This window comes from Pezoporus flaviventris, unplaced genomic scaffold (genome assembly GCF_033815535.1).
Source record: "Pezoporus flaviventris isolate CSIRO_AGI_PZ_B2104156 unplaced genomic scaffold, CSIRO_AGI_Pfla_v1 ptg000007l, whole genome shotgun sequence".
Classification (NCBI taxonomy): domain Eukaryota; kingdom Metazoa; phylum Chordata; class Aves; order Psittaciformes; family Psittacidae; genus Pezoporus; species Pezoporus flaviventris.
In genome coordinates, this window is record NW_026892555.1 from 75,874,612 (window position 1) to 75,892,339 (window position 17,728).

General features: G+C 38.7%; 1 protein-coding gene across 1 annotated transcript in view; it reads left to right on the top strand.

Annotated features, from left to right (window-relative positions):
- Nucleotides 1–17,728, top strand: part of FBXL7 (F-box and leucine rich repeat protein 7) — a 187,054-nt gene that overhangs the window by 39,390 nt on the left and 129,936 nt on the right. Inside the window, exon 2 of the mRNA XM_061449242.1 lies at nucleotides 9,962–10,051. Within this exon, the coding sequence (XP_061305226.1) occupies nucleotides 9,962–10,051 (90 nt within the window). The remainder of the gene's footprint in view (nucleotides 1–9,961; nucleotides 10,052–17,728) is intronic.

Sequence of the window (17,728 nt, forward strand, 5' to 3'; positions counted from 1 at the left end):
AAGCTGTAAGCAGGATAGCTGGACCTTGTTACCTGAACATTCACAGCCACTTTTGACTGTGAACATAGGACATCTGTTCATGCAGCAGTAAGAGACGCTTCATGTTTCAGTGCGTGCATTGGATGAAGTTCTGGGAAATGGATGAAAATTATAATTGACAATGTTGTAACTTTTGTGCTTTAAGTGAAATGAGTAGTAAGATTGATAGTGCAAGTTAATATTAACCTTTTGTGTTCAAATGCTGTGACTAGTTTGTGGCAATATAAATATAGATTTTAAGTGTCAATAGTATTATTGTGGAAGACAAACATATTTGGTGGGTTTGATTTTGGACATCTGAACAGCATGTTACTGTCTTATAAAATTCAGACCTATAGCAAATGCCTGATATGTTCCAGCGCAATAATAGGTTCTGCAGCCACTTCAGAATCTATACTGGAATTTGTCCTGTCAGGCTATCCACACATTGGGGTGTCTCTTGATAATGTGTGAATGAAGTCTCCACCACTTTAGGTTTGGTATTGAACTGAATAGCCATTGTCTTTTTTTAACATAAAAGATTAGAAATATGTTTAAATTAAAGTGCAGTTGGGAGAAAACCAAGTTTGAAGCAGCCTTTAGTGGAGAACTTGGCAATGAAGTTATTTTCTCAGAGATCAATTAAAGCAAAATAAAAGATATTTTGTTTTGTTCCAACTCAACTATATTTTTTTTGTTTAATAATTATTTTGGCTGTTGAAATAAAATAGTACAGTTATGGTTAGTGTATACTAAGGAAGCATTATTTCTAACTAAATTTTAGAACTATGTCTTGAGTAAATTCCCATCTTACAACATGTTGGTGATTGGAAGACAACTTGTAATGAACACTCCAATATTGGATGAATGTAGCAGCTTCTAAACAAACTCTGTGATTGGTAGGAAGCCTAAAGTTTTATTTCCCTGTTCCAGTGATAAAATAAAAGGCTACAATAGGAAAGGCTTTTGTAGTATGGGCTAAGCCTTTTCAGTAAAAGGTTGTATTTTAAGACTCGGTCATGATACGCCTTAGTCTTGTTAACAGATAAAGAGATGTTACAGATTTCTTGTCTTGTTTCCTCATTTTGAGTTCAAGTAAGAAGTACACTTGCATTCTTTCCTTTTTAGGCAACATTACTTAAATAATATTTACCTCCTAGACTGAATTGTTTGTTTTTTACCAGTGTTTGAAATGTAGGCCTTAACACTTGAAGTGCGTGCAAGTTTTGGCTGCAAATTAGCATTACCTTTTGGCACACAGTAGGCTTCAAAGAAAGGCCTTGTGCCAGAGTAGTTTAGCACAATATTAGTTCTTTATAAACTCACCAGTGGTATGTGCTTGCTGTTCATCACTCTATTGTGAAATGCTTTTATAAGCAGAGATGTACCATCTTCAAAAATGGTGGTGACTTTAGTAGTCCCATTTGCAGTTCTTGGTTAACAAGGCTTACCAGTGAATGCTGAAATTCACTAGAAAAGGAGCAAGTGTCATCAACTGTTACATGAGGAGGTGAAGGTACAGGAGTGAGACAGGTTACTTCAGAAAACTATATCTGCCCTGCCTCTTCTCAGTCATCAGATGAATCCACTTGAAGACTTCATTATGTATTCAAGTCTTCATTATGTCATAAAGTCTTCAGCCATTCTGAAGTCATAGTGAGTTTATTTAGCACGAAGTTATCGATATCAGAATTACCAACCCGGTAGACTTTCAGCACAGCAAGTAGATTTGTTTGCGCAGATGTGGATTCTTAAACTTAATCCAGCCTTTCTGAATAGGCTTGTCTTGTTAGCTATAAGCATCTTTCTGCTAAACAGTTCTGAAAAATTCAATCCCATACATACATTAAAATGTAAGTTTTCAAGCACTTTGCAGTATAGTGGATAAACCATTGTTTCTTATAAGATGTGGAACTTCCACTGTTGTATTTCTATTCTAATTAAATCAGTCCTAATCTCCTTTGGTGTTACAAATTCTCCTTGCAAATGGCTTGTTGAATCTTGTAACACTGATTAAAAACAGGGATATTAATAGGCTGTGTCTCAAGGCTTTGCTACCTTGAGGCATCTGCCTGTGGCTGAGGGGCTCAGCAGTGCCCTGCCGCGGGGCTGTTGGAACTGACTGTGTCCAGCACTGGCAGCCCCAGTTGCTCTGCACAAGGAGACACTCAGGCAGACACCCTTGGCCAGCACCCAGGCACCCAGACGGAGTACAGATGCCTAAAAATACTAAAAATTACTAAGGTGAATGACTTTCTTCAGGAGGTACTTTAGTGCACTAGTTGTGTTCTGCTAGTGTTTGCAGGGGGCGGTTGTAGCATGCTGTGGTACTTGAAGAGGTGAGGAAGACAGGGACCAGAAGAACAGTGAAGGCCAAATTGGCTTCTGTAACCTGAGTTGAAATTTAGCTTAAAACTGACAGAAATCCTGCAGAACTAAGTATACTATTTCACAGCTAAATTATGCCAAATTTTACAGACAAATTAAGTGATCCTGGAAGCTGGAGTTATAATCCACATTATAATGTAAAAATGCTTGTAGAATTGTAATCTTGAAAGTTCTAGCAAATACTGTCCTGAAGTGCCCGGGCTACCACATATCTGCAAACTTCATCTTCAGTGCACTCCCTGTGGAATATTCAGATTATTTCATTTCCTTGGGGTTGGAGTTTGTGCAGATTACTGTTTTGCTTGTTTGGGTTTTAAACGCAGCCCATCCGGAAAGCAGTTCAGTAAGTGACAGTGCTACTAGGTAGGTACCTTCAATGTTAAATCAGTGATAGTTTGTTCAGTAGCGAATAGTTAATAAATGGAAACCAGTTTTGTCATAGAATTTCCATTGGTAGGAATGTGAAGTTCAAGGAGAACGATTGTCCACATGCGTCATCCAACTTTGCTTTTACTGTGGATAAATGTATTAATATATTGTATCTTTAAAGGATGCTGTGTATCCTCAAAACCTAAGTATTCCAGCAGACTGCTGCTTTCTGCGGGGATACTTGGAAATCTACTAGAAGTCTGTGATCTCCAGAGGTACAGATTGTAAACAAGACAGATTTGAGGGTTTGGACACTTGGACCAGTGTGTAATATGTGTTGTGGAAACAGAAGTAGGAAAAGAGATTTTTCTTTCCTCTTGCATAATCTTTGATGCTTTGAGGTTTAGATTGTTTTTCCTGGATCTCTTCTTGATGCAGTTGGTATATACTTGATTAAAAAATGGTAAAAAAGCCATATATATATGCCCTTTAATGTTCAGAAGTTGAATTGACTAATGTAATTTGTATGAGAATTGATGGTTTAAGTAAGCAAATCACTGCACTGTAATGCTTTTGGGCAATTAAAAAGATTAATGGCTCTTATTATTCTGGACTTTATTGCTTTTTGCCTTTTTTTTTTTTCCCCTCAATTACTATGTTTCCTTTTTCTGTTTTGACATTTTGTCTAGTGTTTCACTTCAGCATGGATTTGGCCCCACTGTCCATTTAACTCCTGAGGTAACTGTCACTGCCTGCTGAAGGCAGATGTTATTGGATTAAAACTTGATGTAAAAAATAATACTGCTGTTATTTTCCAAGAATTCAGTCTGTTTGTACGTGACCTTAGAAGGGCATGTAAAATACAGCACAAAAACACCCATGCATCTGAATCCAAGAGCAAACGTGCTGGAAAAAAAAACAAACAGTAAAACTATTCCAGAGCAGAGTGAAAGGGATCCACTGCCTGGGCACACCATCTACCACACAAGTCAATGGACCTTGTGTTTCTTACAACTTGCATAACATAATTCAAGCAGCCTCTGTTTATCTGGCTGTATGTGCAGTAACAATGAGGAAAATAACAAAATGCAGCAGGTGAGGTCATATAGTTAGAAATGTGTCCTGTCACATACTGTTAATACTGTGACAGGCTTCACATATGTGCTTCTGAAACTGTTTTCTTTCGGTCTTGGACAGTCAGAGTGTACTTTACCGCATAAGTTTAAATTGCATTGCTTCTGTCCTGACTGATTTGTGACGCTTGTCAGTGGTGAGTGTGACTGGCAGAATCCAAAGTTTGCTTTTCATTGGTCCATGCTGCTTCCAGTGTTTGTCAAATACTTCCATTTGGCTAAGATGCCTTGTGTGCATTTAGACTTGATTCTGTCCTGCAAGTTTTAAGCAACCTGAAATACATCGATAGAAGTGTTTTGGACTGCTAATGGGTATGTTTATTGGAGGGTGGGAGGGAAGATTATAACTAGTTATACAAATAGCAGGAGAGTGCTATTGCTTTTTTTCAGCAATATTGAAATCTGAAGCAAGACCACCCAGTTCCATGCGCAGCCTTCTAGTAGTGCTTCATTGAATAGTCTCATTAATATACATATTTATTCTGGTAGCAAAACTGAAGATGAAAACACTTTTTATAAAACAAACAAGCCTAACATTTTAGTCTATTTGTGATAGAAAGAAAATTGAACACATTATTTTAATACTCATAACACCAAAAGAGACCAGGTAGATTTAATAGGGCTATAGGATTATTGAGTACAAAGACATCTATGACCAAAAAAAAAAAAAAATCCTTTGGCTACAAAGAGCTGGATACAGAGACAGTGTTCAGAGGAAGTATCTCTTATACACTTGCCTTTTTCTAATTTTCTTTCCAGCAAGATCAAAATAAAATGTGTAGGAAATAGTATAATAAGTTAGATGGCTGCAATCTTGTTCTTATGACTATTGTAAGACTTTGGCACCGACTAGTAGATGGAAAAAAAAAATCCATGATCTTGCTTCCTCAGGAGCAGGTCAGAGACATAATTTGAATTGCAACTGTGCATCTGTGTGATTCATTGCAGGTGTGACGAAGTCCATGCTACATTTACTCCTGGTGTGAATTATGTTGTGTTGTAGGAAAATTGCTTCCTTCTCCCATATCTACCTACAACCATAGTACAGTTTGCTTTCTTTTGGATTCCTTCTTTTGGATTCCAACTTCTGGCTTAGAAATAAAACACCATTGAAAGCACAAAGGTAACTCTAGACAATGGCAAGTCATAGAATCATAGAATTGTTTAGGTTGGAAAAGCCCTCAAGATCATTGAGTCCAACCATTAATCTAACTCTTGCAAGTCCACCAGCAAACCATGTCCCTAAGTGCCACATCTACATGTTTTTTAAATACCTCCAAGGATGATTACTCCACCACTTTCCTGGGAAGCCTGTTCCAATGCTTGACAACCCTTTTGGTGACGGAATTTTTCCTCATATCCAATCTAAACCTTCCTGGCACAACTTGAGGCCATTTCCTCCTGTTCTATCACTTCTTACTCAGGAGAAGAGACTGACACCTACCTCACTACAACCTTTCAGGTAGTTGTAGAGAATGATAAGGTTCTCCCTGAGTCTCCTCCAGACTAAACAACCGCAGTTCCCTTAGCCACCCCTCATAAGGCTCGTTCTTTATTCTCTAGACCCTTCACCAGTTTACTGCCTGCCTTTGATGCTCTTCCAGCACCTCAAGGCAGATAACATCCTGAGAAAATCACTGCAGAAGAGCCTGGCTCAGGTAAGCTCAGGTGAGCTGGGCCTGGGAATTCATGCTACTTGCTGAATGTTTGGAAGCACCATTCCCATATACTAAATAATAATTTGTCTCTTTCATTTATCTTGCCACGTGCTTCCTGAAAATACTATGTGGCCATCAAGTAAGGCATGGAAAAAGGCTTCCTGTATTGAGTCAAGAGTTTTCTGAATTTTAGGTTAGATGGTGTCTCCTCTAGCACAGAACCTCTGCTTGAAACGTTTGCATTTAAAAGTTCCTGATTTGATACAGGATCATCATCAAAGCAAAATAAATAAATAAATCTTATGTTTTAATGTAATTTCATGTATTTTGATTTGTGCACATTTACTCTTGTCCTGTCACTGGGCAACGCTGAACAGAGCCTGGCTCCTCCTTCTTCACACCTTTTCTTCAAGTATTTCTATATATTTGTAAGATCTCTCTGAGCCTTTTCTTCTCTAGGCTAAATGGTCCCAGCTCTCAGCTTTTCCTTTTAGGAGAGATGCTCTAGTCCTATTGTCTTTATGGCCCTTCTCTGGAATCTCTTCACTGTGTCCCTACTTATCCTGTACTGCGGAGCCAAGAACTGGGTCCAACATTCCAAATGTGTCTCACCAGTGCTGAGCAGAGGTGGGGAGGAGTATCACTTTGTCGTGGTTTAAGCCCAGCTGGAAACTCAGAACTACAATGCTGCTCACTCACTCCCCCCTGCCCTTCCTCCCCCCGCTCCTGGAGGGATGAGGAGGAGAATCTAAAGAATGTAACTCCCACAGGTTGAGATAAGAACAGTCCAGTAACTAAGGTATAACAGAAACCACTGCTGCTACCACCAGTAATAGTAATGATAAGGGAAATAACAAGGGAAGAGAATACAATTGCTCACCACCCGCCAACCGATACCCAGCCTGACCTGAACAGTGATCTACCCCTTCCAGGTAACTGCCCCCAGTTTATATAGTGGTCATGACGTGCTGCGTTATGGAATACCTCTTTGGCTAGTTTGGGTCAGGTGTCCTGTCTCTGCTTCCTCCTGGCTTCCCCTCCTCCCTGGCAGAGCATGAGACTTACAAAGTCCTTGGTCAGAGTAAACATTATTGAGCAACAACTAAAAACATCAGTGTTATCAGCGCTGTTCCCAGGCCGAAAGTCAAAACCACAGCACTGCACCAGCTACTAAGAAGGAGAAAGATGACTGCTACTTCTGAACCCAGGGCACACCTCCTTCAGCCTGTTGGCTACATTTCTCCTAATGCAGCCGATGGTGCTGTTGGTCTTCTTTGCCACATAGGCCCATTGCTGGCTGATGTTCAACTTGGTGTCCTCCTGGATTGCCAGATCTTTGTCAAAACACATTCCAGTTGGTCAGTTCTCAGTACGCACTGGTACATGGGGTTATTCGTCCCCAGATGCATCACTTGGCATTTTCTTCTGTTGAACTAACTTTCTGAGCTTCTTTTCTGCCCATTTTTCTCAGCCTGATGAGCTCCCTCTGAATGGCAGTAACCTCATGGTGTATCAACCATTTCTCCATGTTTTACATTATCTGGGAACTTTCTGACGCTGCACTCTCTCTCATTATCAAACCCAAGTTTTTGGGAGAATACTTAGATACCCATACATGTTAGCTCTTGCAGGTGTGCATGAGTCTACAATAGCCAGATCTAGCTGATTAGAAGTGAATGGTTTTGTTTTGCACTAAAAGAATAGATATAGCATCTGCTAGTCTATTTAAAACACATTGAAAATATACTAGAAAGTATCTCCTGCTTCCCCTCCCCACCCCACGCACATGAATAGAGAGTTTCAGGGTAGACAGAGAGGAAGAAGGCTTGTTTCAAGGCTGTATACAGCTGGAGAAGACAGTATCATAAAACATCAAGAGTGTAACTGCAGGAAGAACTGGTATCCAACCAAAGAAGTAACCACTATGGATTATTTTTTCTTAATTTCTAGTTTTAACTTCTCCCAAGGAGTTAAAACGTTTCAAAGTTCAAGTAGATTTAAATGCTAAATATTTAGACTTATAGCTGGTATTTCACAGTTCCTATGTAAGTACGCAATTGTAAGTGTTGCTATTGGATGTACTGGCAGTCTGCACCCTGCAGTGACTAAAATATTTCTATTGTGCTCTTGAAGGCTTGCTTGTACATGGTGTAAATAGAAATATTTTTGATGTTAATGAGGGAGATACATAGCCACAGGAGGTATTCACCTTCTGAAAACAACGTATGCCACAGATGACCAGCCAGTAATTTTGCTGTTGTTTGGTATCACTGACTTCCTTTTCCCCTATATATATATATATCTATTTTTTTTTTTAAGAGGAAATCCTGTTTATTTGCTTTGAGGAAATAATTTTTTCCAGTTGGTGGGTTTTTTTTTTTGGGTGGGGGGTGATGGTTTTTGGTTTTGTTTTTTTTTGGTTGTTTTTCGGCTTTTTTTTTTGTTGGTTTTGTTTTTTTTTCCCCATGGTCATGGTTAGGTTTTTTTTTCTTAATCTGTTAAGGAGTGCTGATGCTCCTTGATAGATTCTCTGCTTCTGCAGTTACAGTGCTTGGTACATGAGGAGTTGCTGGTAATGGTGATTCTATCTGAATATCTTTCTTGTCATTAATGACTTGATTATTAGCTATTGCAGATATTTCAATTTCTGTGGCTTCTTCCTTGGAAAGAAACTATTTTACACTTATCCTTCTCTTTTCTCACCTGCCTTTCTTCTACTCTAGTTGGCTTAGCTGGAGAGTTATTTTGGGGCAGTCATTTCTATGAAGACCACAGTCCATTACTCAAACTCGTGTCATTGCTTGAGAGCAATTGAAGTGATATTCAAGAGGTATTGATTCTTGGGTTTGCTAAACTTCTTAAAGGAATGTAAAAAGCAGTTAGTGAATCACTGAAAATACACACACACACACCCCTTCACCCCACCCAACTACTAGTCTTAGCCATTTATTTTTTTACTTCCTTCTGGCCTCTTTAATATCCTTTTACTCCGCAATCAACTCAAATCTGAGCATGTTAACTTAAGCAACTTCATGTGGGAGAATGATTCTCTAGGGCTGGCTGATGGATTAAGTGGCAGTACCTTGGTTGTGAAGCAACCTACGTTTGCACATTCTCCAGTCGTTTCCTATTAAAACTTAAATCCTTGCTCTGTTGTGGCACCTTTAAAAATCAGACCTCCTCCTTTACATCTAAATGTTATGAAAACCAGGCATACTGTAACCCAGAACCCCAAGGAATGCTTGATTGAAATAACAGATCAGAAAAGTCTCTTGCTAACATTCCTATAATTATAGGTTTTACTCAAGTGACAGAAACACAGTGTCTGCTAGCTTTCTGCATACAGCCTAATTTTGGTTGAAAAGTCAACATAGCTCTTACAGGCTTCACTGATGCAGTGTTTGGGGGGATAGATAACTTCTTAAAATGTAATAGTATTCATTGCCTTTCCTCTTTCTAGAGTTATCTCATGTATTGTTGATTGGTTGGTCTGGTTTGTGCTGTGGAGCTGAATGTACTCCCTGGAAGTAGGAGTAAACTGAGATTGAGTAGAATGAGTGAAGGGAAACGGACGTGAGTCATTCTTACGTGGTCACAGGTAAAAAAAAAAAAAAAAGAGGACCTTGCTTTAGCACCCTCCACTCTTCTGTGGTATCTATCACAGTTATTTCTTTTGTATTTGTATTTTTTTCTGTTACCAACATGTAGCTGGTTTGACATACCACATATAGGTCTGAGGGCATTGATGTGGGAAATGCAGGAAAAAGTCTTCAGAGAGTTAAGAGAAGAAACATCCATTGGTTCTGAATTTCACTTAAAAAATGAAAAGTGAAGAACAGCAAATGTAGAAGTTAGTTTTAAAAGGGTGTATTACATCAAGCAGTGAGCATGGTGTAGGACGAAACAGCAGATACTTTGCTATCATTTTTCACGAGACCAAGTGACTTGAATACATGGTGTAAACACATAAACCAAAAAATTAAACTTATTTATCAAATTTTGAATTTAACCCTCTATGCTCATGAAGGTCAGTGTCCATTTGTCCTGATCTGTGTTAGAGGTATTTGAATGAGAAAACTGATCATGAAAGTCTTCCTCATGTTGTTAATCACAAACTTTTCATTTACAGTGGAGCTTGGCAAATACGTAATGACAGCCCCTGTGATACAGAAGGCTGTTTGCAGTTCTAGTACATGTAAAGATGTACATGCTATAAGATAAAATGCAGTTAACTTCTCCTCCACTGTGTACAAAATGAACATCAGCTGCTTTAAACTTGGTTTAAAGCTTCCTGGAATTGTTCCAGGTCCGTGATACGGAAGGTCTTTCTATTTCGCTGATGATACTTATGTTTGTTGTCTCTCCCACCCTCTCCACCTTTTTCTCCCTTTGCAGGCAAAGGCAGCTCAAGCATCTCATCCGACGTGAGTTCAAGTACAGATCACACACCCACCAAAGCCCAGAAGAATGCAGCTACCAGTGAAGGTAGGCAGCTGGTACTCATTACCCAGGTCAGGCTCCCCAGCATAATCCTAGTAATTTTCAGAGAAGCGGTGCTGCCTCTGTGTTCCTCCTGTATACAGTACTATCAGCATATAGAAATTAAAAAACAGTTCTTCAGAAATTAAAACGCTCTTCCACTTTCACCTGCTGTACTTCCTGATACAAACTTGTGACAAAGGATTTAAGATACTTTTGCAGAATGAAAATGTAGAGGGTTTTGAGTAGTTTTGTATGTTACTTTTTTCAGCAAAAGCTTTTTTTATGGGCAATTTGATGCAATCAGATTTTGTACTTCTTTTGGAAGAATATATCTAATGGAAGCTTTATGACATAGGTCCTAAGTTAAATCTCAGCCTCTTATTTTCGTACTATGAACACCATGAAATGCAGGTTGGTTATGCCAAGTTTTCCAAAGTTTAGCTATGGACATGAAAAGTGGACAAGGACACCTAAAATTACTGGTGTGTGTGATCATCCAGCACTAGATTTTTAGTGTCTAGGGAAAGGAGATGGTCTTACGTGTCACTATTAATACAGTGTTGTACTAATTAGCCTATGAGCAGAGAAATGCTGATCTTTCCCTGCTGCCTTCTTATGTGTGAGTAGGTGTGCTCTGTTAAATGAAAGTGTATTGGCTCTAGTTTTTACAAGTGTCTTTGAAGGCTGAGAGGAAATCATTAAATCTACATGTAGCTTAATGATGTAAGATGAAAGGACTTCTTTCTTTTTTTTTTAGATGATAAACTTAGGTGCCTTAGCTAGCATTTCTGTTCAGCTCTGTCATGGGAAGTTGGCTGAACTTGGTAGTTACCAAACAATAATTCTGATTTCTTACACTTCTGTCCTTACAAATTCAGTTAAAAGCTCTGATTACTCTGTCTGGCTTTATTTCTTGTGGTTAAAGGAAATAATAGACTTTGGATAGCTCTAGTTTGGCAAGTCTGACTACGACTGTAGAATGTGTACAGTAAAAGCAGTTCATGTAGGTGATAAATGATCATACAAATCACTAGAGTTTATTGTTAGGCATGCATCATGCCATATCAAGAATGAAGATCAGGCACCTGAAGAATGAAGATCAGATCACTCTCTCATGAGAGATACTGATTTAGCCTCTTTACTTTTTAGTCTATGCAATAAATTTAACAATAAATAAATGGTTAATAAAATTAGGTTGAATAGTAAACTTCATGTTTCTGTAAGCCTTAGATTCAAAAGTTTTAAGGTACCTACAGAAGGTGAATTGCCAAGATGCAAAATATATGTAGGAAATGCATAAAAGCTTTTTTACTTCCATGTATGACAGCTGGGGATGGGGTGGGGTGGTGTTAGAAACCACAATGGAATAGTGGAAACTCTTAAGTCAGTACTTAACAATTGCTTTAAATTTCTGTTTTGCTTCAATCAGTACAGCATGTTTTTTTTTCCCCCTTATTTTCAAATCAGATAATGTGAAGTAATCCTTTACTAATCTCTAAGATTTATGTTCTTAATCTAACCCATTGTAGAGCCAGTGAATACTAATGTTGACCCTGAAAATCTTGACCACTTGTTAGCAGCTGATTAATTCATTAGTGAAGGGAGGCTTAAATGCAGGCCAGCAGATGATGTAGTAAAGACGTGTTTTTATCAGTTCTCTTGCAGTTTCAGAAAGACTTCAGAGCAGTGGAGCTGCGTATTCTATACCTGGAAGCAATTTCAGATATAAGCCTAGGCTTTTCTTGATGTCCCATAGGAAAGTGTGATCTGACAGACACTTTGACAACAGCTGAAGTAGCCCCTTAGCCTGTGCTGCTACTATTTTCCCACTAAGTTTTTCTACTGAGAAGTTACTAATGAGGATCTGTTTAACATAAATTGCCTTAATGTGGATTGTTGTATAATCTGGCAGATACTGAGTGTTGTAACCAGGCAGCATATGAGTCGCATGAAGGCAAGTGAGAGCAGAGACATGGAAGTGGTGCTAGGGAAAAGCAGGTACTGTTGAAGCCAGTGCTGTTACTGAAAGGTACATTTATCAGCTGATGCATATCTGGATGTTTTACTGATGCTGCCTCTTCTCCCCATGCACAGGAGACTTATGCTGTAGGAGGATTCAGCTGAACAGAAAGACTCATACCTTCTGCAAGATGAGCAGAGTTCTGTGTTTCCAAGACTCTATAACTCTATTCAGTTATATAGTAGTGTCTAGGGACCAGCTAAGAACAGCAGCCTGATTGTGTTTGATGCTGTACAAGCAGTGGTGGTTATGTCTTGTAATTGGAGTGTTTACATAACATTTTATAACTTAGTTAAATTCACCTTTATAGCACTCCATGCTCTAGTATTTGCTTGCCATGATACAGTAGTACCTGCCCACCCTGGAAACTGGTAAGCGTATCTTGCTCTTCATCACGAAACTGATACACTGCACAAACAGCTCCAATTCTGCTCTTTGCTGTAGTCATGTATTGTAAATTCATAGTGCTGTATGATGTTCTGTGAATGAGCCACATGTTGTGTGTGGCAAGAAGTTTTTGTCCTAGGTATTGAGTGGGAATGTCTACAAAACATTGCAGGTGGAGTCTTCACCTTCACTGGCATGTGAAATGGCCTTAATTGAACAAGTTGCAGACAGCTTCTTTGCATCTTTTGAATTTCTATGGGCAGCTGAATTCCTGAGTGCCCAGTTCTATGAAGAGTATAGAATTTTTACATGAGGATGAAGGTCTTTCAAGGCTCCTGCTTTCCAGCTTTCCGAACAGACCTAATTCTTTCCAGTTCTGCAGAGCACGTCTTCTGTTTCTGTAAGACAATTGACACACTTGTTGAAGTTGAATCAGTGAAGTGCCTTTAAACAAGTAGAAAAGAAATCTGTGGGACTGATTGATACAATCTCTGAGGTACTCTACAGCAGAGAAGTAGTTGTGTGAAGTACTACTAAGGCAGCTACAGAGTCCCAGGGATTGCAAAAAGATGTCAAGCAGGACTCCTGCTCGAAAGAGCAAACAGTCTCAGGAAATATCTGACAGCAGGTGTCATCTTGACATCAGTTTGAACAACTAAATGAAACACTCTTCTTGTCTACTGCAACCATTATTTGTCATGCTTCAGTGCTGCTATGTTTCTATGTAGGATGGGTACAAGAAATGGATAACGAAATGGCTTATGTGGTGTTTCAGTCCTAGGTATGCTGTTAAGGCAAAATCAGTTAAATCTCTTGATGAAAATGGGAGCTGCAGTTACAGCCAAAATATGGTACCCTCCCTTACATTGTAAATTCTGAGCCTCTGTAAGGTTTTGGAAGGAGATTTTATGTTTCAAAGAGGCAAAATGCTCGTCATGCTATTAAATGTGCCCATGCGAACTGCTCATCATCTGCCAGTGAAGAACAGACAACTTGAATTAGTATCCTTAGCCAAATAATAATGATGACAGTAGTTAGCAGACCTTACAACTTCCTAAATTCGAATTTGAGATACCGGCGATGCACTTGAGAGGGATGCAAAGGTGATTCTGTACTGGTGTGCAGAAACTGGATTCCAGTCACTCTTATTGTGACTTTCTGTACTTCATTGAAGGGTAGATGGCAAAAAATAGATGTCTGGTCCTCTCTTTAAATCAGAGGATGCTCTAGGGACTGTTTGGCTACAGCATGACTCAGAAGGAAGCATGGTGGACTATGAGTGTGCATGCACACTGATACCTCTACTGTGTCTCTTTTTCTGAGAATACAATTTTCTTTACCTTTGAATATACACTGACATTTACTTCTTTTCCAGTCTCAGACATTATCTGCAATTCTTTGCCCCATCAATCAATTACAGTTAGAAACTTGAGAATGCATGAGTTTTTGCTACCCCCCGTTGCTTTTCTGGCAAATGAAAGACTAAATGGATTTTTGTGGGCCATTTAAATGCAATTTGCTAGACACAGTCTCAGCTGGAATATTATTGTCTAAAACTTGATTTAGAAGATTAGACTGAATGTTTTTGTATGGGCTTACCTTCATCAGGGAGCTTTCTTCTAACACTTACCTGCAGAGAGTGGAATATTCTGTCCAGGCTGGATGCTTTATATTGACTTCACTGTTTTTCAAATAAAAAATCGATACTGTTTGCACTTCATGTATATGGCTCTTAAACAGTAATCCAGAGGCAGCTTTAAAGTGAGAGCTTGTGTATGTGAGCTCCATGTGCGAGTTCCAATTTATTTCTCAGTTTCTATAAAATCAAATTGAAGGATTAGCCCTGAAGCAAACCACTGTTTTAGCAGAGTGACTCAGTGCTGAAATCCCTGTGAATATACCCTGTTAAAGATTTGTATTTTGAATTCTGCTGAAATGCAGTCAGGTCAGCTGCTGTATTCTGCAGAAGTTAAAATTATTTCTGCTTTTAGTGATGTTAACTTTCAGGGACCTTCAAAAGGTAAGTATTTAACTTTTTTGTTTGTTTCTGCAGTAGTCTGAGAATTCCAGTCTGGCTTCCTCATACGATGTTCATGTACCATAATATACTTAATAAAGACTGTGTTTGGAAAACAGGAGAATTAAGAGAACACAGCTTTTTCACTCATTAGCACTGCAATGTATGATTACTGTGGAGATCAGACACATTTGTTTTGGCAGTACCTGTTTGTATGCATCTCAGCAGAAGAGGTGTTTCTCCTGAACTTTAGGTGTGTACAGAAAAGTTGTATTCTTTTATTTGGGGTTTTTAGTGGTTCTGGTGGACTTGGCAGTACTAGTTTAACAGTTGGACTTGGTGACCTTAATGGTCTTTTTCCACTCTACAGTTCTTTGATTCTGGGAGAAGCAGTCTCTATAGCCTGACTGGAATAATTACATTCATTAGGAACCATTCCTCTCATTAAATCATGTCTGGGGGTAACTGTGTGAAAATGCAGCATTTTGAAAATATGTAATGCTTTAATTACTCATGTAAGAGTGTTACTTCATACCTTGTGCAAGATGATACCTGGTTAAGGTTGATCAAGATGTGTTACTGCGGTCCTCGGCATCCTTTTCTGGTGGGTCTTTGCTACTGAAGCTACTGAGTGCTGCTGTATGTTATGGTTCTGCTGTCTGTTGTCTTCCCCTGGCACATCAGTTCCAGAGAAAGGGACATCTGTGAATGAGGAACTAGCCTTCTTTAAGAGCTGATTTTCATTCTGCTAAAGTCCTTGAAAAAGAGCAATCAAAAAAACATTCTCCAAAAAAAACAACCAACCAAAAAAGAAAAAACAAGCAAACACCCAAAACCAATCCAGGAAACACCAAGCAAAATCCCAGAACAAACCAACACAATAAACCAAAAATAACTAAAACCAAGCAAACAAACCCACCAAACCCCAAACAAATAACACCCTCTCCACCCCCCCCAAAAACACCCCACGAAAAAAAAACAAACCACCTTAACCTCTCCCTGCCAAAAACCAACAACACAGATCTATTTGGGTTGTGTGCCTTTCATTTCACCTTACCAATGAGGAAATAAAGTACACATTATAGGATATTTTCAGGGAGGATGTCATTCTGTTCATTTCTCTTGGCTATGTGATCACATTCTTCTAAAAGTCTGGGGGTCTTTTGGTTCTCCAAGTAATTCTTAATTTGCCCAGTGAATTTAAGAGGAATGGTCCTTCCGTTGTGCACAATGATGGACACTACAAAAAATCTGTAAAGATGGAATGTTTCCTTTGCTACTGAATGCTTTTGGTATTTAAAATAGTTCCTGATAGAGAACCAGCTCAGACTGAGATCCAAGTGAGTGCAATCCTGATCTTATTTCAGAGGAAGATAAAAATCTTAGGGAACCAGTCTACAAATAGGCAACCATTCTGTGTATTATGGTTCACATAATAAGGCAGGTAGCTATGTTTAATATACTGGAGTTCCATTGAAGCTTTTGAGTAGTTTGTATATCCTCTCAGGACTTTGAGTTCACTAACTGTTGTGTCAAAAGACTGTTGCTGAAGAGATGCTGTTTTCCACCCAGTTTTTCTTGATGATCCTTTTGGCAGAAAAAGCTCTTTAGATCTTTTGATCCCTTCCTACACATGATACCTGCTATGAGATCTTTTTCTGCTTCAGTTCTTTAACTTTTTTCCTTTTTAGAAGCTTACTAATGCAGGATCAGAAATGAAAACCTATATATGTTCTTTTTGGATGTGTCCAAGTATTAGACATTATTCCTAAAACTTTCGATGGCAGTTCTTTTGTGTTTTTCTCCATCCTCATGTCTTTTCAGTGACTTAGTGGGAATAAAGGCTCTTGGTTCTACTGTTGAAGTATTGTCTAAGCAGACTTTCTGTGCACCAAACCATGTCTGAATTTTATATGAATGCTTGAATTTGCCCTTGCTTACTTGGAACTGGGCTGAGATTCAGTTGGCTTTGAGTGAACTGTAGCTGTTTTGAGTTGGTAGTGAAACTGGAGACCAGGTGAGTTTCCTGGGGTTTTGTGTTACTCTTCTAGCAGTGGAGTTTTCTAGAAAAGTGAAATGTTGCGTTACTAAATGTGCCAAAATAAAATCATTTGAAGCCAAAAAACTGGGGAAGAGTAAGGGGGGGGGGGGAGGCTTGACAGTTAATAAATCCAAAACTATAAACACTTTGGCAAAATAAACAGAGCTCACTATTTAAATTACTTTAACCAGCATATCTGAATTCATATGCTAATATAATCACCTTGAGCAATATGTGGAGACACAAAGTAGTATAGAGGTTGTTCTTAGGCACTATTTTTTCTGTCTAACCACATCTTGTTGCACTTTTGCTATCTAATAGGCAGTGTTCCTGCAAAGCTGTTCTGCTAATTATAACAATACCATTGCAATCAGCATTTAAATCAGAGTTCAAATACAAGGCAAAAGTAGTTGGGACATTGGCAAGGTTAAAGCTGCAAATTGAAACCTTACGTTATTCTGGCTAATTTGTACCAAAATGCTATAGCCAAATGTTTAAAACTTGCCCAAACAATACTAAGAACAAATTGGAAAGGCACATAAAACTGCAGTCTTACTTGATCTGCTGCCTGAAATGTGAGACCTACCAGAGCAAATGCACTTACAGTGCAGTTAAAGAGAAATGATCCCAATTTAAAAAACCTGAATTAGCTATTCCAAAGTAAGATCTAATGCTTGGGAGGGGTGATTACAGTTTATTCTATTACCTGTAAATCTGATTTTAAGGAATCCAAAATCCCAAATGTTATTCTTTCTGTAAAATGCTGTACCAAACTACTTAAATATTGTCATCACAGGGACGTTCTGACCCAAAACTATTCTGTCTGTTGTTGCCTATGCCTATTTGAAGTAGTTTCCCTCTCTGAAAAGTGAAGAGTCATCTTGAAGCATCTGATGATTGCCCAACATTTGGTAGTTTAAAAAACATTTTCTTGACTGCTAGACTGTCTCTTATGACTACTTGTAGAACATATACAACCAGAAAATGCACATTTAAATGTCACGTTTATCCCTTTTCCAGAATTTATGAACTGACACTAGCAAGCTCTTCCAGATTAATTCTAGGACTTGATCGAAATAATGAAATAAAGTCGGAACAGCAAGTTTTGCCTTTAACTTGACAATCCCTGTTAAGATACTGTAGTTTAAATTTATTGCCCGAAATATCCTGCCCTATTTTCCTGTATCTTATCTTTTATGTCAGCTTGTCAAATGA